The 21,199-nt window shown below is 52.0% G+C and overlaps 1 protein-coding gene and 1 long non-coding RNA gene across 6 annotated transcripts in view; one reads left to right on the forward strand and one right to left on the reverse strand.

Annotated features, from left to right (window-relative positions):
- Positions 1–6,791: 6,791 nt before the first annotated feature.
- On the reverse strand, positions 6,792–11,727 carry LOC127487276 (uncharacterized). 2 transcript variants are annotated; one of them, XR_011386367.2, is made up of 2 exons: positions 11,496–11,635; positions 6,792–8,461 (listed from the first exon to the last, which is right to left on the reverse strand). It is a non-coding gene; the product is annotated as an uncharacterized LOC127487276 (long non-coding RNA). The 2 variants fall into 2 exon arrangements; XR_016229099.1 differs by lacking the exon at positions 6,792–8,461 and adding an exon at positions 10,218–10,442 and having other exon boundaries at positions 11,496–11,727.
- Positions 11,494–21,199, forward strand: part of ASH2L (ASH2 like, histone lysine methyltransferase complex subunit) — a 31,238-nt gene continuing 21,532 nt past the window's right edge. Inside the window, exons 1-5 of one of the 4 annotated variants that reach the window (XM_051832373.3) lie at positions 11,494–12,106; positions 12,606–12,672; positions 12,799–12,941; positions 15,885–15,973; positions 16,920–17,014. In XM_051832373.3, coding sequence (XP_051688333.3) covers positions 11,919–12,106; positions 12,606–12,672; positions 12,799–12,941; positions 15,885–15,973; positions 16,920–17,014 — 582 coding nt within the window. In that variant the 5' untranslated portion in view covers positions 11,494–11,918. Of the gene's footprint in view, positions 12,107–12,605; positions 12,673–12,792; positions 12,942–15,884; positions 15,974–16,919; positions 17,015–21,199 lie in introns of all 4 variants that reach the window. The other 3 variants (XM_051832371.3, XM_089325895.1, XM_089325894.1) reach the window with 3 other exon arrangements.

Below are 21,199 nucleotides of genomic sequence, written 5' to 3' on the forward strand. Positions count from 1 at the left end.
CGTGGGTGCAGGAGCCCAACCTCTTGAGCCATCTTCCGCTGCTTTCCCAGGCACCATTAGCAGGGAGTTGGATCAGAAGCAAAGCAGCCGGGACTTGAACTGGTGCCCATATGGGATGCCAGTGTTGCAGGCAGTGGCTTCCTGCTATGCCGCAGTGCCACTCTCCCTTCCTTGTCCCCGCTCTCCCTGGCTGCTCCACTAACCATCCAGCTCCCTGCTAATGTGCCTGGGAAAAGCGACAGAAGATGGCCCAAATCCTTGAACTCCCTGCACCCATATGGGTGATATGGATGAAGCTCCTGGCTCCAGGCTCCAGGCTTTGGGCTAGTCCATCCAGGGAGTGAATCAGTGGATGGAAGCTCTCTCTACCTCTGTCTTTCAAATAAATAAATAAATCTTAAAACAAGAAAGAGAGAAAAAAGGGGAGAGAGGGGCTAGCATTGTGGCGTAGCCAGTAAAGCTGCCACCTACATTGCCGGCATCCCACATGGGCACTGGTTCATGTCCCGGCTGTTCAACTTCTGCTAATGGCCTAGGTGAAGCAGCAGAAGATGGCTCAAGTACTTGGGCCCCTGCACCCACGTGGGAGACCCTGATGAAGCTCCCTGATTCCTGGCTTTGGCCTGGCCCAGAACTGGCTATTGCCATTTGGGGAGTGAACCAGCAGATGGAAGATATTTCTATCTGTAGCTCTCCCTCTCTCTCTCTCTGTAACTCTTTCAAATGGGTAAATAAATCTTATTAAAAAAAGAAAAAGAAGGGTAGAGAGCTCCCATGGACTGGTTCTCTCCAGTTCCCGCAGCAGCCAGGGCTTGCCCGAGCCAGAGCCAGAAGCCTGGCGCTCAATCCGGTTCTCCCAGGTGAGTGGCAGGAACCCAAGTACTTGAACCATCACCACTGCCTCCCTGGGCTCAGCAGTGGGGCCGGGGCTTGAACCCGGGTACGCTGATGTGGGATGTGGGCATCCCAGGCAGCATCCAGGCCTGGCCCCTGGCCTTTGCAGCTGAGCCATATCCTCCTCCCCTGTGGCGTGAGGGACCTGCCTTTGGCGTATTGGTGCCTGCCGGGCACTCAGCCTTCCTGTGTAGATGGAAAACTGAGCCCTTGACGCTGCTGCTGCTGCTGCTGCTGCCACCAAAACAAAGGAAACAGTGGGTTCCAACCAGGACCAAGAGGGAGGCTGACCAATCTGGCCGGCCCCTTCGCTTCCCAGTGAGAGCCCCTCACTCCTGATGTCCCTCAGAGTCGCTCACCTGCTCTGTACCTTCGGGTCACTTCCCCCTTGGCCCTCCACCTGGGGAGCCAAGAGACAGGGCTTAAAAAAGTGGCTTCTCTGGTGGTTCAGGGCCACATTAAGAAAATTGTTTACAAGTGTCTTCCCCGTTGAGGAAAAGTTTCCTCCAGAACACCCCAGTACTTTTCTTTATTTAATTTTTTTATTTGACAGGTAGAGTTAGAGAGAGAGAGAGAGAGACAGAGAGAAAGGGCTTCCTTCCGTTGGTTCACCCCCAAAATGGCCACCAGGGCCGGAGCTGCGCCAATCCGAAGCCAGGAGCCAAGTGCTTCCTCCTGGTCTCCCATGCGGGTGCAGGGCCCAAGCACTTGGGCCATCCTCCACTGCCCTCCCGAGCCACAGCAGAGAGCTGGACTGGAAGAGGAGCAACCAGGACTAGAACCCGGCACCCATATAGGATGCAGAGAGAGGCAGAGACAGAGACAGAGGTCTTCCATTCCGCTAGTTCACTCCCCAGATGACCGCAATGATCAGAGCTGCGCCAATCTGAAGCCAGGAGCTTCTTCCAGGTCTCCCATACGGGTGCAGGGGCCCAAGGACTTGGGCCATCCTGCACTGCTTTTCCAGGGCATAGCAGAGAGCTGGATCAGAAGAGGAGCAGCCGGGACTTGAACCGGCGCTCATATGGTATGCTGGCGCTGCAGGCTGGGGCTTTAACCCACTGCGCCACAGCGCCGGCCCCCACCCCAGTACTTTTTATTTGAGAGAAGCAGACAGCTCACATCTGCTGGCTCACTGCCCAGACACCTGCAGTGGCTCCCTGACAGGGGCTGAAGCTGGGGGCCAGGACTCAGTCCAGGTGTCCCACATGCGTGGCAGGAGGCTAATCACTTACAGGGTCCACACGTGCAGAAGCTAATAGCCGGAACTCAGCTGGAGACGCGGGCTTCTTAACCGCAAAGGCAAATTGCAACCTCAACCAAAGGTGTTTGTGTTTTTGTTTTGAGCATCATTTCTGGCTGGGTGCTGGCTGTACTGAGTCTTTGTCCTCAAGGAAGTGAAAATCCTTGCAGCTATCTGGGGAGTAAATCAGTAGGCAGAAGATCACTCTGTCTCTAACTCTGCCTTTCAAACAAATATATCCTTAAAAAAATAAATAAATAAACAGAAACGGGGGCCAGTGCTGTGGTGTAGTAGGTGCAGCATTCGCCTGTGGTGCCAGCCTCCCATGTGGGCACCTGTTTGAGTCCGAGCTACTCCACTTTGGATCCAGCTCCCTGCTGATGGCCTGGGAAAACAGTGGAAGGTGGTCCAAGTCCTTGGGCCCCTGCACCTGTATGGGAGACCCAGAACAAGCTTCTGGCTTCCTATCAGCCTAGCTCCAGCTGTTGCGGCCATTTGGGGAGTGAACCAGCAGATGGAAGACCTTTTTCTCCATCTCCCCCCTCTCTGTAACTCTGCCTCTCAAATCTTAAAAAAAAATAAAAAATAAGCCCTCTGGCTGGGGAGAGGAGACTGCTGGGGTGCAGATCACTGTCCTGAGCGCCAGGTTTGGGAGAGAGAGGTGCCGGTGTAGGGATCAGGCGTTGTGAATGGCAAGGTGGCCACAGTGAAAGCTTGGTGAATGTTCCCAGCGCAGTAGAGTGGGGGGAGGGGGGGGCTGGGCTGCCAGGTTTTCCAGCCTCCAGGCTGCTGTGGCGTCCCTCCAGCTCCCAGGCAGCCAGACTGTGGGCACGACCGAGGCCATCTCTGTCTTGGTGCTCTTCGGCGCCACATTCCCCGAGGTGACTGCAGGAAAGGCGCAAGGCCATGTGGCCAGCCGCCTGAAAAGCAGGTACTTCCAGGAAGGCGGGATTCATCTGTAGACTTAGCAAGTGATCCTTCCTGCTAAACCCAGCCCCGCTGAATGAGCACTTGCCAAGCATCATTCACACCCAGCACGCTGGCAGACCTTGCGGTAACATGAGAGACAAAGCTAAATAATCCAAGGGAGCACCATGAGGTGCAAATAAATGGACTGGTGAGTGTGACGGAGACCCTGGGAAGGGTGTGTGTGTAGGCTCGAGAGGAAATGCATGACAAGGGTGTGGTATCGAAGGAATCCAGTGTAGGGGAACAGGGCCACTATTGGATAACAGGTGTATGTCAGCTACCACATGGGGAGCTTTTTTTTTTTTTTGGACAGGCAGAGTTAGACAGTGAGAGAGACAGAGACAGAGAGAAAGGTCTTCCTTCTGTTGGTTCACCCCACAAATGGCCAGCGCACTGCTCCAATCACAAAGCCAGGAGCCAGGTGCTTCCTGCTGGTCTCCCATGCGGGTGCAGGGCCCAAGCACTTGGGCCATCCTCCACTGCCTTCCCGGGCCACAGCAGAGAGCTGGACTGGAAGAGGAGCAACCGGGACAAAGCCAGCGCCCCAACTGGGACTAGAACCCGGGGTGCCGGCACTGCAGGCGGAGGATTAGCCTAGTGAGCCACGGCACAGGCCTTGATTTTTTTTTTTTTTGATTTATTTATTTACTTGAAAGTCAGAGTTACACAAAGAGAGAAGGCAAGGCAGTGAGAGAGAGGTCTTCCATCCAATGGTTCACTCCCCAGATGGCCACAACAGCTGGAGCTGTGCCAATCCAAAGCCAGGAGCCAGGTGTTTCTTCCTGGTCTCACATGTGGGTGCAGGGGCCCAAGGACTTGGGCCATCTTCTGCTTTCCCAGGCCATAGCAGAGAGCTGGATCGGAAGTGGAACAGCTAGGACTTGAACTGGTGCCCTTATGGGATGCCGGCACTGCAGGCGGCGGCTTTACCTGCTACGCCACAGTGCCGGCCCCTGCTTTTGTTTTAATTTAAGGATTTATGTGACAGAATGGGAAGGAAAGAGAGGTAGCTTCCATCAGCCAGGTCTGAGCAAGGCCAAATCCAGGAAGGAGCCAGCAACTCCAAACTGGTCTCCCACATGGGTGATGGGGATCTAAGTACTTGGACCATCTCCCACCACCTTCCCGGACACATAAGCAGGAAACTAGATCAGAAGCAGAGTAGCCAGGACTTCAACCGGAACTGTGCCATGGGATGCCAGCATCACAAGCAGCAGCTTAACCCTCTCCACCACAAGGCTAGCCCCACGTGGTAAGTTTGGATGCATGGGATTGTTGGACCCCAAAGAGAACACTAGTGGAGTATCTGCATAGCGGAGGCTCCCTGCAGCCTTCCCTGTGATCTGAGGACTGCAGAGGTGGGTATTTTATTGTCACGTCTGGCAAGTGCCAATCAGGATTCCAATTCTGTCTGGTTCCAGGGCTCGTGTTCTTGATACCACGAGGTGGGTGGAACTGTGGGCTGGGCTAGTGAGACTCTGAGCTCTGGGCAACTAGGATGTTGGCCGGAGGAATCGGAACAAGGCAGTGACACCCAAGGTCGGACAAGTCAATTAGAGGAGGGACCTAGAGCCAGGAAGTCATTCGGCTGTCGTGTGGGTTGCTCAGTTAGCGAGTTGGAGTTGGGGAGGGAAGACAGGTTAACGGTATTTATTCAAGGCTTTCTGAGTGCCTACTGTAAGCCAAGCACACACCTCTCTGTGCTAAGCACTAGAGATGGGACAGTGGCAGAGTTATGCCTTCAAGGAGCTGACACACCTGGGGCACCTTGAAAGACTGATGCCAGGGCCAGCGTTGTGGCATAGTGGGTCCAGCTACTGTCTGCGATGCTGGCATCCCATATGGGCGCCAGTTCAAGACCAGACTGCTCCACTTCTGATCAGGTTCCCTGCTGATGCATCTGGGAAAGGAGCAGAAGATGGCCCAAGTGCTTGGGCCCCTGCACGCATGCATGCAGGAGACTGGGAGAAGGCTCCTGGCTTTGGGCATGGCACAGCTCCAGCTGTTGCAGCCATTTGAGGAGTGAACCAGTGGATGGAAGACCTTTCTGTCTCTCCCTCTCTCTGTAACTCTGCCTCTCAAATAAATAAACCTTTAAAAAAAGAGAGACTGATGCTACATGTGCTTCCTGCTTTGTAAACTCACCTTTCACTGTGGAACTCAGAAATGGCTTAAAATAAGGTGCAGAGGCCAACCCTGCCCCCGTTAGCTGAGGACGAGAGACCCCTGCTGTGGCACAGGCGGTGGACACCTGTTTCTGGAGGAATCAGAACAAAGCCTCTTTCTCATGGGCAGCATGTAAGGAACACTTCCTTCAGCTTGGTGGGAAAAGTGAGACATTAAAGGTTAGGTTTTCTTGAGTTTCACACCCTCCTTGAGGGTAGGAAAAATGGGGGAGACGGGGCCCAGAGGCCACAGCGCAGTGACAACAAAGTCCTCGTGCCCCCAGCTCCAGTTCAGAGGGCACGCGCAGGAAGCTACTTTTTGAAGGGGGAACGTTTGAGGCATCCTTACCTGTTCCAGATATTCCCTTGCAACATTCAGTTTAGGGCTGCCCCCTGCTGGCAATGTTGGTCACAGCAAGGACGGAAGCCTGCCTCTAGAAATGAAATGCCCCATCTGTTAGGTGTAGAAAAGCAAAAATGTCCCAGGTATTCCAGTCCTCAGCACACGTCGCCAGGGGTTATGCAGGTGGACCCTCGTCCTCTGTGAGGGATACTAAAGGAGACCTTGCTTCCTTCGGGGACACGGACACACACACGCGGCTGTGCTGCCCTCTGACCACCAACCTGCCTCTCAGGCCAGCAGTAGCCAGTTGATTGTGCCCACCAAAGGACTCCTGCTGGGAGCAAACTTTATCCTTGCTGGGTTTTTTTTTTTTTTTTTTTTTTTTTTACAGGCAGAGTGGACAGTGAGAGAGCAGGCAGGGGCACCACACCTATCTGAAGGCAGGAGCCAGGAGCCAGGTGCTTCTCCTGGTCTCCCATGGGGTGCAGGGCCCAAGCACTTGGGCCATCCTCCACTGCACTCCCGGGCCACAGCAGAGAGCTGGCCTGGAAGAGGGGCAACCAGGACAGAATCCGGCGCCCCGACCTGGACTAGAACCCGGTGTGCCAGTGCCGCTAGGCGGAGGATTAGCCTAGTGAGCTGCGGCGCCGGCTCCTTGCTGGGTTTTTTCTAAAACAAGATTCCACGGTTGCATTGGACCCTTTTCCTGCTCGCTCCTCCCTAACATGAGAATGCAAAGGGCATCAGCGCAGGGAGCTGTTGGAAACTTCTTCCTTGGCCGCTGGAGGGGAGGTTCTGATTGCATCAAGGACATGGATATGGCAGCCGCTCAGGTGGTCCCCAGGTCCTGGGCCCGCTGCAGCTTCTGAGACCTTCCAGACCCTGAGCCAGGCCTCTTCACTCCAACAACGGCATGTACGGCACGAGAGGAAGCTCCAGTGTCCACAGTGGCCCTGACACCCAAACACTGTAACAATCTGTGTAATTTTTTATTGTAAACTGTCAAAGTACAATTGTATATGTTTATACAGTATAGTGATGTTCTATGCATACAATAGAAACTGATTAAATCAACCCAATTAACGTATCACTTCAAATGCTGATTTTTTTTTTTTGCAATTAAGAACTTTTTTTTTTTGACAGGCAGAGTAGACAGAGAGAGAGACAGAGAGAAGAATTTTTTTTTAGATTTATTTATTTTATTTGAAAGGCAGAGTTACAGAGAGGCAGAGAGAGAGGTCTTCCATCTGCTGATTCACTCCCCAGATGGCTGCAACAGCCAGAGCTGCGCCGATCCAAAGCCAGGAGCCGGGTGCTTCTTCCCGGTCACCCACGTGGGTGCAGGGGCCAAAGACTTGGGCCATCTTCTACTGCTTTCCCAGGCCATAGCAGAGAGCTGGATCGGAAATGGGGCAGCTGGGACTCAAACCGGCGCCCATATGGGATGCTGACACTGTAGGTTGCAGTTTTACCCGCTACACCACAGCACCAACCCCCAGTGAGAACATTTGAAATTTATTCTTGGTGATTTGGAAAAAGTATATGGTTAACTTTATTTTTTTATTTTTTTTAGGATTTATTTATTTGTAAGAGTTACAGAAGGAGATGAGAGACAGATCTTCCATCTGCTGGCTCACTCGCCCAGATGTCCGTAGCAGCCAGGGCTGAGCCAGCCCAAAGCCAGGAGCCAGGAGCTCCATCCGGGTCTCCCATGTGGGTGGCAGGAGCCCAAACACTCTGGCCACCTTCCACTGCTTTTCCTAGGCCCTTAGCAGGGAGCTAGATGGGAAGTGGAGCAACTGCGGCATGAACAGGTGCCCACATGTGCGCTGTTAGTGGCTTTCTTTACCCACAGCATCACAAAGGTGATCCCTGGCCGGCGCCGCGGCTCACCTGGCTAACCCTCCGCCTGTGGCGTGGGCACCCCAGGTTCTAGTCCCAGTCGGGGCTCTGGATTCTGTCCTGTTTGCTCCCCTTCCAGTCCAGTTCTCTGCTGTGGCCTGGGAAGGCAGTGGAGGATGGCCCAAGTGCTTGGGCCCTGCACCCGCATGGGAGACCAGAAGAAGCACCTGGCTTTGAATCGGCACAGTGCGCTGGCCATAGCAGCCATTTTGGGGGTGAACCAACGGAAGGAAGACCTTTCTCTCTGTCTCTCTCTCTCACTGTCCACTCTGCCTGTCAAATAAAAAAAAAAAAAAAAAAGGTGACCCCCAAGGTCAGCTCCTTAATCAAATGCCCTTCAGGCCTGATGAACTTTGCCACACTCTGGATTCACTCACCGATTACACTAATCTGACTGGGGGGGGTGGACGCAGCACGACTTCTTCCCCCTTTTCTCCAAGATGACAGCTGAAGCAGATCAACCTTCGGCAGTGGGAGGGGCCATCGCATCCCCTGGCGGGGGAGAGTTTTCTGTGGGAGCACCTTGCAGCGTGTGCTCTGGCACCTCCACTCCTCCAGCCCGAGGCTGGGGGACCTCAAACCCCAGAGGAACCGCATGGCGTCACCACTCTGCTATGGCTGAGAGCTAGCTGGCAATGCCATTCAATCAGGAGTGACTGTTAACAGGATGTCCCATTCATCTCCACCAGGGCCTTCGACCCACAACTCTTCTGCCTCCTGTGCACTCTAGATCTTGATTCTTCACCTGGAGCGCGGCAGCTTCCTTCCTGTCCTCCGAGGATGAGGACGAGCTCTCCCAGGCAGAGGCACAGGATCAGCACAACAGTGTTGCTGATCCCAACTTGTCGGCTGGCCAGCACTCCAGGGTGGGACCATGCTGGCCTAAACACCTGCTGCGGGGGTGTTTTTAATGCTCCTTTTATTCTTCTCAAGTACATCCATCAGCTAAAAAAAATTGTTTTTTACATTTATTAACTTCATCCAAAATAATTAAATCCTATGGGATGAGACAGCAGCTATAATACTGTTTTGCCTTCTTTTAAAAAAAAAAAAAAATTTGTTGTTCAAGGCAGAGAAGATAGCTCAAGAAAAGAAATAGAGGCAGGACAGTGCTGTGGTGTAGTGGGTAAAGCGGCTGCCTGAAGTGCCAGCATCCCATATGGGCACCAGTTCGAGTCCTGGATGCTCCTCTTCCAATCCAGCTCTGCTATGGCCTGGGAAAGCAGTAGAAGATGGCCCAGCTCCTTGGGCCCCTGCACCCGTGTGGGAACCCAGAAGGGCCTCCTGGATCCTGGCTTCAGATCGGTGCAACTCTTGCTGTTGCAGCCATTTGGGGAGTGAATCAGCAGATGGAAGGCTCCTCTTTCTTTTTTTAAATGAGAGTGATGGTTTTTATTTAAATATTTATTTTTATTTATTTGAAAGTCAGAGTTACACAAAGAGATGAGAGGCAGAGAGAAAGAGAGAGAGTGGCCTTTCATCCTATGGTTCACTCCCCAGATGGCCGCAATGACCAGAGCTGTGCCAATCCAAACCCAGGAGCCAAGAGCTTCTTCTGGGTCTCCCACGTGGGTGCAGGGGCCCAAGGGTTTGGGCCACCTTCCACTGCTTTCCCAGGCCATAGCAGAGACTGGATCGGAAGTGGAGCAGCCAGGTCTTGAACCTGCGCCCATATGGGATGCCGGCGCTTCAGGCCAGGGCATTAACCCACTGCACCACAGCACTGGCCCTAGAAGGCTTCTCTCTCTCTCTCTCTTTTGCATCTCTGTAAATCTGCCTTTCAAATAAATAACTAAATCTTTAAAAAAATATGTAGATAGGCAAAAAACAAACTGACCACGGAGTGGGGCATTGGTTTGCTTTCGAACATGTTTTTTAGAAGATTTACTTTATTAGGGTCGATGTCGTGGTGCAGCAGATTAAGCTCTATCTGAGATACCAGATCCCAGATGGGCTCTGATTCGGAGTCCTGGCTGCTCCACGTCTGACCTGGCTCCCTGCTAAGGTGCCTGCCTGGCAGCAGAAGATGGCCTGCGTGCTCGGGACCCTGCACCCACATAGAGACCCAGATGAAGCTCCTGGTTCCTGGCTTCAGCGTGACCCAGCTCTGGCCATTGCAGCCATCTGTGGGAGTGAAACAGCGGATGGAAGACCTCTCTGTATCTAACTCTACCTTTCAAATAAATAAGTCTTTAAAAAGATTGATTTGAAAGGCAGCATAAAAGAGAGGAAGAGAAAGAGATCAACCCCCACAGTCCACTCCCTGAATGGCCAAATGGGATTGTGGGCCCTGTGGGTCCACAAGAAGCCATTTTAGTTTGTAACTGAGGACCGCCGGATCCCACGTGCCGGCACGAAAACTGCGTGAAGCAAAAGCTTTTGCAGGAGAGACAGTGACTTTATGTGGGCTCTGATGTAACGGATATGGACATGAGGCGGAGCAGGCGGGCAGTCCAGCAGGTAGGAAAGCAGAAGGAAGCTAGGAGCCAGGCGAGCGGTGGCTTCCAACAGGATGGGAAGATCTTTGCCAGAGCCTCTTGAATACACAAGTTAGAAAGTGAAATTCTTCAGGGAATTATGTCACACAGAGTTTACAGACTTTATGTGCAGAACGAGAGCTGGTTCTGAGACCTCCAACCCACAATGTGATGACAGCCCTCATTCAAGATGGAAGTGAGGCATAAAAAACACCTTAGCTGGCTTCAGCCTAGTCAATCAATCGATTATAATTTTTTTAGAAGATTTATTTATTTGAAAGACAGAGAGAGAGGTAGAGACAGAGAGAGAGAGAGAGGTCTTACATCCGCTGGTTCACTCTCCAGATGGCCGCAATGGCCAGAGCTGTGCCGATCTGAAGCCAGGAGCCAGGAGCATCTTCTGAGACTCCCACGCAGGTGCAAGGGCCCAAGAACTGGGCTATTTTAGCCTAGGCCATAGCAGAGAGCTGGATCAGAAGAGGAGCAGCCAGGACTCAAACCGGCGTCCATATGGGATGCCGGCGCTTCAGGCCAGGGCTTTAACCCAGTGTGCCACAGCGCCGGCCCAATCGGTTATGATTTAACTACTTAATTGGTCAGAGCTAGAGGGAATCCGGCAACCTGCTAATCGGCCGGGTCCTGTTGCAGGGGCCCAGTCCTAGTCCACGACCTGCTACAAAACCTTGTTTACCAGAAGCAAACCAGTAAGTGTAGCCCAGACTCCCTGATGAGCAAGTTGAAACCACCACTGCAGTTAATACTGTGGGGGAGCTGGCCTGTGCAAGCATCCTGTCTCTTCTTCAGGGATCAACATTCATCACTACCAGGCTTTCAAATCACCAGCTGGTAACTCACTGAGCTTTCCTTTAAGTCTGTCAAAGGACCCGGGACCGGGGCGGCTGGGGAGTGACCCAGCGGAGAGAAGATGCATCGACTCCCCTCTCTCTCACCCAGCCTTTCAAACAGGAGCGGAGGGGAGGGGAGGGGAGGGGAGGGGAGGGGAGGGAAGGGGATCAAAATAGCCGGGCCTTTCGAAGGGTTGTGTCTGCAGCCCTGGAGACTCACATTCCAAGTGACCTCGGACGCGGGCTGCAGCAGACCTGTGGGTGCATCTGTGGGCCACTCTTCAGGAAACGGGCTCGATCTCCGGGGGACCCGTCCTGGCCCAGCGGTCCCACGGGTGTGGGTTCCGGAGTCCTGAGCCCGTAGCTACGCAGCGACCAGCTACTGTGCACCTGCGCTCGCTGTCAGCCCTGGCCCTTGGCATCCCTATCCCAAGCTTCCCCTCCCTCTCCCTCCCACCCCTCCTCCTCCTTCCTCCTTCCTCCTCTTGCTCCTCCTCCCCCTTCTTCCCCCTCCCCCTCGCCCCCTCCCACCCCTCCTCCAACTCTCCCCCCAACCCCTCCCCTTCCTCATCCTTTCCTTCCTCCCCCTCCTCCTTCCTCCTTCCCCCTCCTCCCCCTCCCCGGCTTTTTCTTGGCCACGCCCCCGCCCGTCCTCACTTGCGCGGCGTGCGTTCACCTCTGCGGACCTTGTAAACGCGCTCGCCGGCAGCCGACCAAACAGGGGCGCAGCGAGCACCGGTCTCTCTGGAAGACGTTCCCCACATGTCGGGGGCCGGGGAGCGCGGCCACGGCCCTTCGTCCGCGCCGTGACTGCCACTCTCAGCCACAGAAACGCGCAGCGTCCGTTCCCGACGCGGAGAAGTAACTGACAGTCAAGCCCGCTCCGCCCTCACCGGGCGCCACCGGCGGTCACCGCAGCCCCGCCCTCCCGGCCTTAAAGCGGGCGGGCCCCGAGCGCGTACTCCTCAGACAGGCGGAGGCCCCACCCCGGGCCTTGGCCGTTTGAAGACTACGGCGCCAGGCCGCAACTTGCGCGAGACGGAGGGTGTGTTCTCGCGAGAAGTCCGGAAGGCGGCAGGCATGGCGGCGGCGGGAACTGGACCCAGCCCCGGAGCAGGTGCCGGGCCCGGCCCGGGAGCGGCTGCAAATGCAGTAGCTGCAGAAGACGGAGAGACGAAGCCGGCGGCACCAGTAGCAGCCGCCCCGGCTGGAGAGGGGACGTCTGCTGCCCCCGCGGCGGAGCCCAGCTCGGGAGAAGCTGAGAGTGGGTAAGGCGTCCCGCGGCCCCGGGGAGGACGCGCGAGGGGAGGCCCGCCCCCCTTAGAATCCCGCGGCTCCCGGGCTCGCTCCCGCCCACCCCTCCGAACCGAACCTAGGCCTGCGGCCAACGGCCCGGCTCGTCCTGCCTCCTCCGACCGCGTCCGAGGCCGCGCGAGGGCCAAGGTACTGGCGCCCCGGGAGGAGGCTTGCACGTCGCTCTCGGTAGCAGGAGTCTCGGGCGCCACCCTGGGAGAAGGAGCGGCCCCTCTGAGCACCGGGGCGCTGCGTCCTGTGCACCTCTTCCAGGTCCGGCGCTAGACCTGAGCGCCGGGGCCCGGAGGCGTCCCCGCTGCCGCGGGCTCGCGGTCTCCTTGGACACCCACCCGGTCCATGGTGCCCAGACCGTGGCCCGGCAGAAAAAGCTGAGGCGGCGCTCCGTGCATTGGTTGTTTTGTATGAGGTCTGTCTGCCCTGAAAAGCCTTGCTTGTGTGTCTTCGTTGTCCCAGGGATGCCAGCTTGGCGGATATAAGCGGCGGTTTAGAGACGGAATCCGCGAATGGGAAGGATACACTAGTAAGTATTTCTCTTTTGGATGTCTGCCGGCAGAGTAGGATTTGTCTTTAAGAATGTTAAGGGAGGCGGCAGCAGCAGCACAGCCAAGTGCGCCACTTTGGTTCTCGGCTTGCTCTGTGGGCACAGGACGGCGCCGGGGACACGTCGGAGGTGATGGACGTGCAGGCGGGCTCGGTGGACGAGAACTGCCGGCAGCTGGGGGAAGTGGAGCTGCAGTGTGGCATCTGTACGAAATGGTTCACGGCGGAGACCTTCGGCATCGACACTTCGTGAGTGCTCTTTTTATTTTGTCGTCTTGTAAGAATCTCTGTAGAGTGAATCTCGGCGTGTGCACCCGTCGAAGAGTGTGCGGGCAGAATACACGCACAGTATTAACCGTGTCCTAACCCCTGTTCGGTGAGTAGGGCTCTGGGTCAGGAGCTGTTTCGGCTCCCTCCATAGATCTCGCACTTACCTAGGGCTCCGACCTAATGAAGCTGATGGTTGTGAGTGGCCTGCAGATGATCTAAATATCCACACAGCCCTTGGCAGGAGAAAAGGTTTGCTTTAGCTGTCTCGGCAAAGACTGTTTCCATCAGGTACCTCTTCCAGTGAATTAAGATCCTGAAAACAAAGGCCTTGTTCCTTGCCCTAGGAACACAGCTAGCACCGAGCTTTCAGTCCTGGAATGGCCTGCCATGTTCTTCATGGTCTGATTAAACTAACAAATAAGAGGGTCCCTCAGCCGGGTAGTGAAGAAATACCTCCCTTTTAAAAGTTGAAGTGGGCCTTAGAAATGCTAATATCCCAATTAGCGTGTGTCTGGTCACCCTAGATAGAGGATTTGTTTTTAAAGAAAGAGAATACTGAGAAATGGAGAAGAAAGAATTGGTCTTGGTAAAAAGATGTGCAGGAATTTGGAGAGAGCCTAGGAGAGAGACTTCACTGGAGAGAGAACTGGGAGGAATTCAGGGAAGAGTCAAACTCAACTCAGAGTTTTGGTAGCTTTGGGGAGACCCATGTGTCCCTTAACTTGAGAAGTGACACCTGAAGCCCAGCCGGGTAGGAGGGGCTGATTGTCTTTTAGGGCTGAGATAGACAACAGGAGCTGCTTGTTCTGAACACCCAGTTGTGGTTGAATTCTGTGCATCTACCTGTCTTCCCCACAAGGCTTTGCCCTCTCTGAGTGAGTTTATCCCAACTGTGTAACTCCAGAGGTTCTAGCAGAGGCAAAGGTAAGGGAACTTAGTGTTAAAGATGGGTCGGATGCTTCTTGCTTCCTTGTGTGGTGGCCATGGGCTGAACACTTACTTGGGAAACTTCTCTTTGAGGATTCCCTAAGCTAGTTTCAGTTGAGTCTGAGATCAACCTGCCTTTTTTTTTTTTTTTTTTTTTTTTTAAGATTTATTTTATTTATTTGACAGAGTTACAAACAGAAGTAGAGACAGAGCGAGAGAGAGAGAGGTCTTCTACCCACTGGTTCACTCCCCAAATTGCCATAATGGCCGGAGCTGGGCCAGTCTGAAGCCAGGAGCCAAAGCTTCTTCTGGGTCTCTCTCGTGGGTGCAGGGGCCCAAGGACTTGGGCCATCTTCTACTGCTTTCCCAGGTGCATCAGCAGGGAATTGGATCAGAAAAGTGGTACAGCCGGGACTCCAACCTGTGCCCATATGGGATGCCGGTACTGCAGGACGGGACTTAAACCTGCTGTGCCACAGCACCGCCCCCAGCCTGCCTTTAGTTATTTCTTCTCTCCCTGCTGGACCTGTTTATCCTGAAGGTCTTTTCCCTGTTCCTTTCTCTTTTGCAAAGCTCTCCTTGCGCTTCCCCGGCCCTGGCACGGTTGCCACAGTGGCTGTTCTCGTGCATTGAGTTGGCCATTGCTGCCTTACTCAGTGCCCTCTCCACTGGCTTCTTCCTCTCTGCCTTAAGACAGGCAGGTCTTTGTCTACAGACAAAGGCTACAGCCAGTGGTGAGGGGTCGCAACACCTTTCACTCCTGCACCTCTCGCCTCTCACTTCCCTTCTTTTTTGCATTTTTAGTGCTGTCACTCTGAGGCCCCCTGGAGCTTCAAAAGCCTCTTTACATATTTACTTTTTCTTATCTCTTCTCCCATCAGACCCATCCCACCAGATATTTATCCCCTTAGCTCCTACAGATAATGTCCAGTTCTGCCTAGCATGTAAGGTCCTCTTGTGATTGCTGCTTTTCAAGCTTTATTTTTATCCTTTTCTTGACAAATCCTCTGTTCCAGACAAAGTTGCCTATGCAGGTTTGTCTCCCTCATCCCTTACTTGTTTTCTCATCTCTACACACAGTTCAGTTATCTAGAAAACCCATTCATCAGGGCCGGTGCTGTGGCTTAGAAGCCGCTGCCTGCAGTGCTAGCATCCTATTTGGGCAACAGGTTCAAGTCCCAGCTGTTCCTCTTCTGATCCAGCTCTCTGCTATGATCTGGGAAAGCAGTAGAAGATGGGCCAAGTCCTTGGGCCCCTGTACCTATGTGGGAGACCTAGAAGAAGCTCCTGGCCTTGGATCAGCACAGCTCCAGCTGTTGCAGCCAATTGGAGAGTGAACCAGCAGATGGAAGACCTCTCTCTGTGTAACTCAGATTTTCAAGTAAATAAATCTTTTTAAAAAATAAAGATAATAAACTAACCTGTACAAGGTGCCAATTAAGTTCCTTTTGTTTATTTATTTATTTTTTGACAGGTAGAGTAGACAGTGAGAGAGAGAGAGACAGAGAGAAAGGTCTTCCTTTTGCTGTTGGTTCACCCTCCAATGGCCGCTGCGGCCAGTGCACCGTGCTGATCCAAAGGCAGGAGCCAGGTGCTTCTCCTGGTCTCCCATGGGGTGCAGGGCCCAAGGACTTGGGCCATCCTCCACTGCACTCCCAGCAGAGAGCTGGCCTGGAAGAGGGGCAACCAGGACAGAATCCGGCACCCCGACTGGGACTAGAACCCGGTGTGCCGGCGCCGCAAGGTGGAGGATTAGCCTAGTGAGCCGCAGCGCTGGCTTAAGTTCCTTTTAGATGCTAAATTTTCCCCTGTGGTAGATGTATCTTGCTAATTTTTGTGACAGAAAAGTCCAGATAAGTTATCGTTTGGTTTTTAGGTTAAAGGTATATTGATATTTTAAAACTTTTATCCAAGTTTCATGGAGGGGAGAGGATTCCTGTTGATTTATGTCTCATTCAGAAGTTCACTAATTTGTGTGATTTGGTTTTTCTACAGATCCTGCCTGCCTTTCATGACTAACTACAGTTTTCATTGCAATGTTTGCCATCACAGTGGGAATACCTATTTCCTCCGGAAGCAAGCAAGTAAGAACATCCCTTGAGTATTTCAAAATGATTGTCTGGAGCATACATTTGGTACAGCAGCTTAAGTCTCGTGTTGGGATGCTCTCATCCCACACTTGAGTGCCTGGTTTAAGTCCCAACTACTCTGCTTCTAATCCGGCTTCCTGCTAATGCATGCCTGGGAGGCAGCAGGTGGTGGCACAGGTCCCCTGGGACCTGTGGGATGCCTCGATGGAGTTCCTGGTTCCTGGCTTCAGCATGGCCCAACCTGCCTGTTGCAGTCTTATGGGGGAGTAAACCAGCAGGTGGAAGATTGCCCTCTCTCTCTGTCTCTCTGTCTCTATGTCTCTGTGTCTCTGCCTTTCAAATCAAATGGATTAAGTAAATAAATAAAAGTACCAACATTTTAAAAAATGATTACTGGAAAAGTAAAGGGAAATGGGCTTAGCACAATTGGGAGACTGTTGCCTAGTAGCTAGAAGATAAGCTGGGCTTCAATTCTGAATAATTGCTGTTGCCCATTTCCAATCAAATGCTGACTCCATTTTAGTTTTGTGTGGGACATCTTGTTGAATATTCCTTTGATGATAGAGTTATAGTACTATAGGTAGCTTTTTTAAAAAATTATTATTACTTTTTAGATTTATTTGAAAAGTAGAGTTACAGAGAGAGGAGGAGAGATAAAGATCTTCCATCTGCTGGTTCACTCCCCAAATGACTGCAATGTCCTGGGCTGGGCCAGACCAAAGCCAGGAGTCAGGAGCTTCTTCCAGGTCTCCTACATGGCTGCAGGGGTCCAAGTACTTGGGCTGTCTTCCACCACTTTCCCAGGCACATTATCAGGGAGCTGGATCGCAAGTGGAGCAACCAGGTCTTGAACCAGCACCCATATGGAGGCTTAACCTGCTATACCACAACGCTTGCCCCATATAGGTAACTTTGCCTTCCTTCTTTTTGTTTTTGATAGACTTGAAGGAAATGTGCCTTAGTGCTTTGGCCAACCTTACATGGCAGTCCCGAACACAGGATGAGCACCCGAAAACCATGTTCTCCAAAGATAAGGTACAGATAGAATTAATGTAATTCCAATTGTGCCAATGAATCAGGTTGAACTGTATATCCAGTCTTTAAGAACAAGTGCTTAGTTAACAAGTACCTCAATGTTTATGACTATAGGACTGTAGGTTAGTGGATATCTTACTCTTAAGGGATTTGCTGATTTCCTTGTATGTGTCATTTGGCTTGGCTGTTAGTAGTGTGAATCCTTAAATAGTTTTTCCTGGCTTTATAAAAGCAAATAACTGAGAGGCCAGCTTTGTGGGACCGTGGGTCATCCCCTTGGGTGTGACGCCAACATCTCATCCAGGTGCTGGTTGGAGTTCCAGTCCTGGCTGCTCTCCTTCAGATCCAGCTCCCTGCTGATGAGCCTGGGAAGACAGCAGATCAAGGCCCAACTATTTGGGCCCCTGCCACCTATATGGGAGATCAAGGTGGTATTCCTGGCCCATGGCTTTGGCTGAGCCCAGCCCTGGCTGTTAAAGCTATTTGGGAAATGAAAAAGCAGATGAGAGATTTCTCTCTGTCTCTTTCTCTGTCACTCTGCCTTTCAAATATGTAAATAATAATAAATAATCGTTTAAAAAAACAACATGAGTACCCCACAATAATCAGATCTGACATGAACTTTTTCAGTCTGTTTACGAAGTTTGTAGATGCCTATCACAGACTTTGTCAAGGAGAAAGGGGGTCAGTTTCTTTTTATCAAGAATTATCGAAGCTTCATTAAAAAGTGTTTTGCCTGGGGCCGGTGCCGTGGCTCACTTGGTTAATCCTCCGCCTGCGGCTCTGGCATCCCATGTGGTGCCAGGTTCTAGTCCTGGTTGCTCCTCTTCAGTCTAGCTCTCTGCTGTGGCCCAGGAGTGCAGTGGAGAATGGCCCAAGTGCTTGGGCCCCTGTACTCACATGGGAGACCAGGAAGAAGCACCTGACTCCTGGCTTCGGATAGGTGCAGCACCAGTCGTGGCGGCCATTTGGGGGGTAAACCAACAGAAGGAAGACCTTTCCCTTTCTCCCTCCCTCCCTCCCTCCCTCCCTTTCTCTCTTTCTCTCTCTCTCTCTAACTCTACCTGTCAGATAGAAAAAAGTGTTTTTCCTTTGACCCTTTCCAATGTTATCTGTTCTTGTCAGTGCTAGTGCTAGTTTTTACCTACAAAATTGATTTTTTTTTTTTTAAGATTTTGTTTATTTGTATGGGAGGTAGAATTACAGACAGTGAGAGGGAGAGACAGAAAGGTCTTACATCCGCTGGTTTACTTCCCAAATGGCCACAACGGCTAGAGCTGTGCAGATCCAAAGCCAGCTGCTTCTTCCAGGTCTCCCACATGGGTACAGGGGCCCAATCACCTGGGCCATCTTCTACTGCTTTCCCAGGCCATACCAGAGAGCTGGATTGGAAGAGGAGCAGCCAGGACTAGTACTGGCACCCACATGGGGTGCCGGTGCCAAGGGCAGAGGATTAATCTGCTCCACAGCCCCATCCCCAAAATTGATTCCTTTTTTTGTTTAAGATTTATTTTTTATTTATTTGAAAGAGATGTAGAGCCAGAGAGAGAGGTTTTCCATCTGCTGGTTCACTCTCCAGTTGGCCACAATGGCCAGAGTTGAGCTGATCCGGAGCCAGGAGCCTCCTCCGGATCTCCCGTGGCGGTGTAGGGGCCCAAGGACTTGAGCCATCTTCTACTTCCTTCCCAGGCCATAGCAGAGAGCTGGATTGGAAGTGGAGCAGCCAGGACTCGAACCACCACCCATATGGGATGCTGGTGCCGCAGGTTGGGACTTTAACCTGCTGCGCCACAGCACCGGCCCCCAAAATTGATTCTTACGAATTGACTGTAGTGTAGTTATAGAATTTGAAAAACAGTTGCAAGGAGTTTGTGTCATGAGATTGGTTGATCAGATGGGCAAAGACCTGGCCTATTAACAGAATTTTGCACTTGATTGCGTAAGGTGGAGCAGTCAGCAGAGGGTTCCCCTTTGTTTCTGTATAAAAGTGCTTTACCCAGAGAAGTGTTGTGATTAACAATTAGCAGATTGGTGTTCCCTTAGTTAATATTTCCCCAAAACTACTATTTTAAAAATTTTCAAATCTATAGGAAAAATCAGTTACTACAGTAAACATGCATTTTGCACCTACCTAGTCTTACCAGTAGCTAATATCTTGCTACATTTCACTTCACGTATCTGTTTTTTTTTAACTATGTGAGACTGCATTGCAGGTGGTGTACTTACCTGTTATTCTGTCAAGCAATAAAAACATACAACATTGAAACAATGCTCTCTAGAAATTTGTGTCATACTTTCTCTATATTGTTGTTTTAACATTATTCAGAGTTTTTTCCTTCCTCCAGGATCTGGTCAGAATCACGTGTCAGATTTAGCTGTAATGGTTCTATTGTGTGGAATCTAGAGCAGTTCCTTTGTTTATTTTTTTTACCTGCTGTGACATTTAGGCTTGGCAGGGCAGTCCTCAGTTGGCATTTATCTAATTGTCTCCTCGTGCTTACGTTCAGGCTGAACATTTTCTGGCAAGAATAGTGTGAAGGTAGTGTGGGTTTTTTTCTGGATGTCACACCAGTAAGAATAAGGGACTGGTTTGTTGTTATTGGTGATCCTTTTTTTTTTTTTTTTTTTTTTTTTTTTTTTTTTTTTTTTTTTTTTTTGACAGGCAGAGTGGACAGTGAGAGAGAGAGACAGAGAGAAAGGTCTTCCTTTGCCGTTGGTTCACCCTCCAATGGCCACCGCGGCCAGTGTGCTGCGGCCGGCGCACTGCGCTGATCCGATGGCAGGAGCCAGGTGCTTCTCCTGGTCTCCCATGGGCTGCAGGGCCCAAGCACTTGGGCCATCCTCCACTGCACTCCCTGGCCACAGCAGAGAGCTGGCCTGGAAGAGGGGCAACCGGGACAGAATCTGGTGCCCTGACCGGGACTAGAACCCGGTGTGCCGGCGCCGCAAGGCGGAGGATTAGCCTAGTGAGCCGCGGCGCCGGCCTGGTGATCCTTTGACTGCTTGATTGAGGAGGTATCCTCCTGATTTCTCCATTGTTAAGGGACCTTTTTATCTTGGGGAGGATTAAATGTTATGTCTGGGCTGAAACATTGAGATTGTGCAAATGCCTTGCTCTGCCGCCTGTTTCAACCAGCCACTGTGGGTTATCTTAACCTGAGTCCATTAATAGGTAGTGGCTGTAAAACAGAATATACTCACTGGTTGCAATTCTTCTGCCACAAAGAGCTTTGCCCCGCCCCTTTTTTTCTAGTTCTATTAAATTGTGGGTTTTAGGGACTGGCATTGTGGCAAAGCAGGTAAAACTGCTATTTGTGGTGCTGCATAGTGCTCCTGTTTGAGTCCCGGCTGGGCAACTTAAGGATTTATTTATTTATTGAAAGGCAGAGTTACAGAGAGACAGAGGCAGAGAGAGGTGGCGGGGAAGTTGGTCTTCAACTACTGGTTTACTCCCCAAATGGCCGTAGTGGCTGGACCTGCGCTGATCCAGAGCCAGGAGCTTCTTCTGGATCTCCCACACAGGTCCAGGGACCCAAGGACTTGAACCATCTTCTACTATTTTTCCAGGTCTTAGCAGAGAGCTGGATTGGAAGTGGAACAGCAGGGACTCGAACTGGCATCCATGGGATGCTGGTGCTGCAGACCAGGGCTTTAACCTGCTGCGCCACATCTCCAACCCTGTGGTCTACTTCTGATCCAAGCCCCCAGCTAATGTGCCTGGGAAAGCAACAAATGATGACATAAGTATTTGAACTCATGCCTCCCACATGGGAGATCTGGATGAGTTTTGGTTTTTTTTTTTTTAAGATTATTTTTTTGAAAGGCAGAGTTACAGAGCGGGAGAGGTAGAGAGAGATCAATATCAATCTTCCATCTGCTGGTTCACTTCCCAAATGGCCATAAAGGCCCAGGGCTGGACCAGGCCAAAACTAAGAGCCTGGAACTTCATCCATGTCTTCCATGTGGGTGCAGAGGCTCAAGTACTTGGGCCATCTTCTGCTGCTTTTCCAGGCCACAGCAGAGAGCTGGATCAGAAGAGGAGCAGTCAGGACTGGAACTGGCATTAATATGGTATGCCAGGGTAGCAGGCTGCAACCCCTGGATGGAGTTTCTGGCTGCTGTTGAGGTCTTTTGGGGAGTGAGTCAGTGGATGGAAGATCTCTCTGCCCCTCTCCTCTGTCACTG

The sequence above is a fragment of the Oryctolagus cuniculus genome, chromosome 2, assembly GCF_051225735.1.
Source record: "Oryctolagus cuniculus isolate XC-2025 breed Fujian yellow rabbit chromosome 2, ASM5122573v1, whole genome shotgun sequence".
Classification (NCBI taxonomy): Eukaryota; Metazoa; Chordata; class Mammalia; order Lagomorpha; family Leporidae; genus Oryctolagus; species Oryctolagus cuniculus.